Raw genomic sequence first — 571 nt, 5'->3', positions numbered from 1 at the left:
GAAAAGGAAAAGAGTGAGAAAGATGAGGTATTGGTGATAGAAGGCATTGAATTGGATAAGAGATATTGGGTTCATTTTAATGTGCTTGTTAATGTTGTTGATGATGGCTCCGATGTGTGTCCGGGGAATACTGAGTTTGTAGGAACGTTTACGACCGTCCCGCATGGTCACAACCACCGTGGAAAGACGTCTTTACGAGTTGTGATAACGGAGGTGCTTAAAGAGTTGGGAATAGAGGACGATGAGAGTGTGATTGTGAGGCTCGACCCTAAGGTTGGTGGAGACAAGGTCACCATTGGAGGGATGAAGATCGAACTTCAGCCAAAAGGTCGGTAGGTGTGGCGTTTCGGTTACTTTACATTGTCTTTTCAATCAATAAGGGCTTTGTGTTATCGGTACTAGTGCTTTCAAAATGTATTTTCTTCCTTTTCTGTATTCTCTTATAAACACGAAGTCATCAATAAAACCTTTAGCTAATATTCCTCATTTAATTTTCTCTCTCTTGTTCTTTGTGTTCATCTAGATCGAGTGTGTGCGTTGTTGTGTGATCCTAACATGTAGATGGTACCAT

General features: G+C 41.2%; 1 protein-coding gene across 1 annotated transcript; it reads left to right on the top strand.

The window, feature by feature from the left end:
- Positions 1-6: 6 nt before the first annotated feature.
- On the top strand, positions 7-336 carry LOC111786130 (polyphenol oxidase, chloroplastic-like; the record flags this gene model as incomplete). The annotated part of the gene is made up of 1 exon (XM_023666471.1): positions 7-336. A coding segment is annotated over one exon (330 nt), but the record flags the coding sequence as incomplete, so codon positions are not given.
- Positions 337-571: the final 235 nt, after the last annotated feature.

Source organism: Cucurbita pepo, unplaced genomic scaffold (assembly GCF_002806865.2).
Source record: "Cucurbita pepo subsp. pepo cultivar mu-cu-16 unplaced genomic scaffold, ASM280686v2 Cp4.1_scaffold001056, whole genome shotgun sequence".
Classification (NCBI taxonomy): domain Eukaryota; kingdom Viridiplantae; phylum Streptophyta; class Magnoliopsida; order Cucurbitales; family Cucurbitaceae; genus Cucurbita; species Cucurbita pepo.
This window is presented reverse-complemented; position numbering and strand designations above follow the sequence as displayed.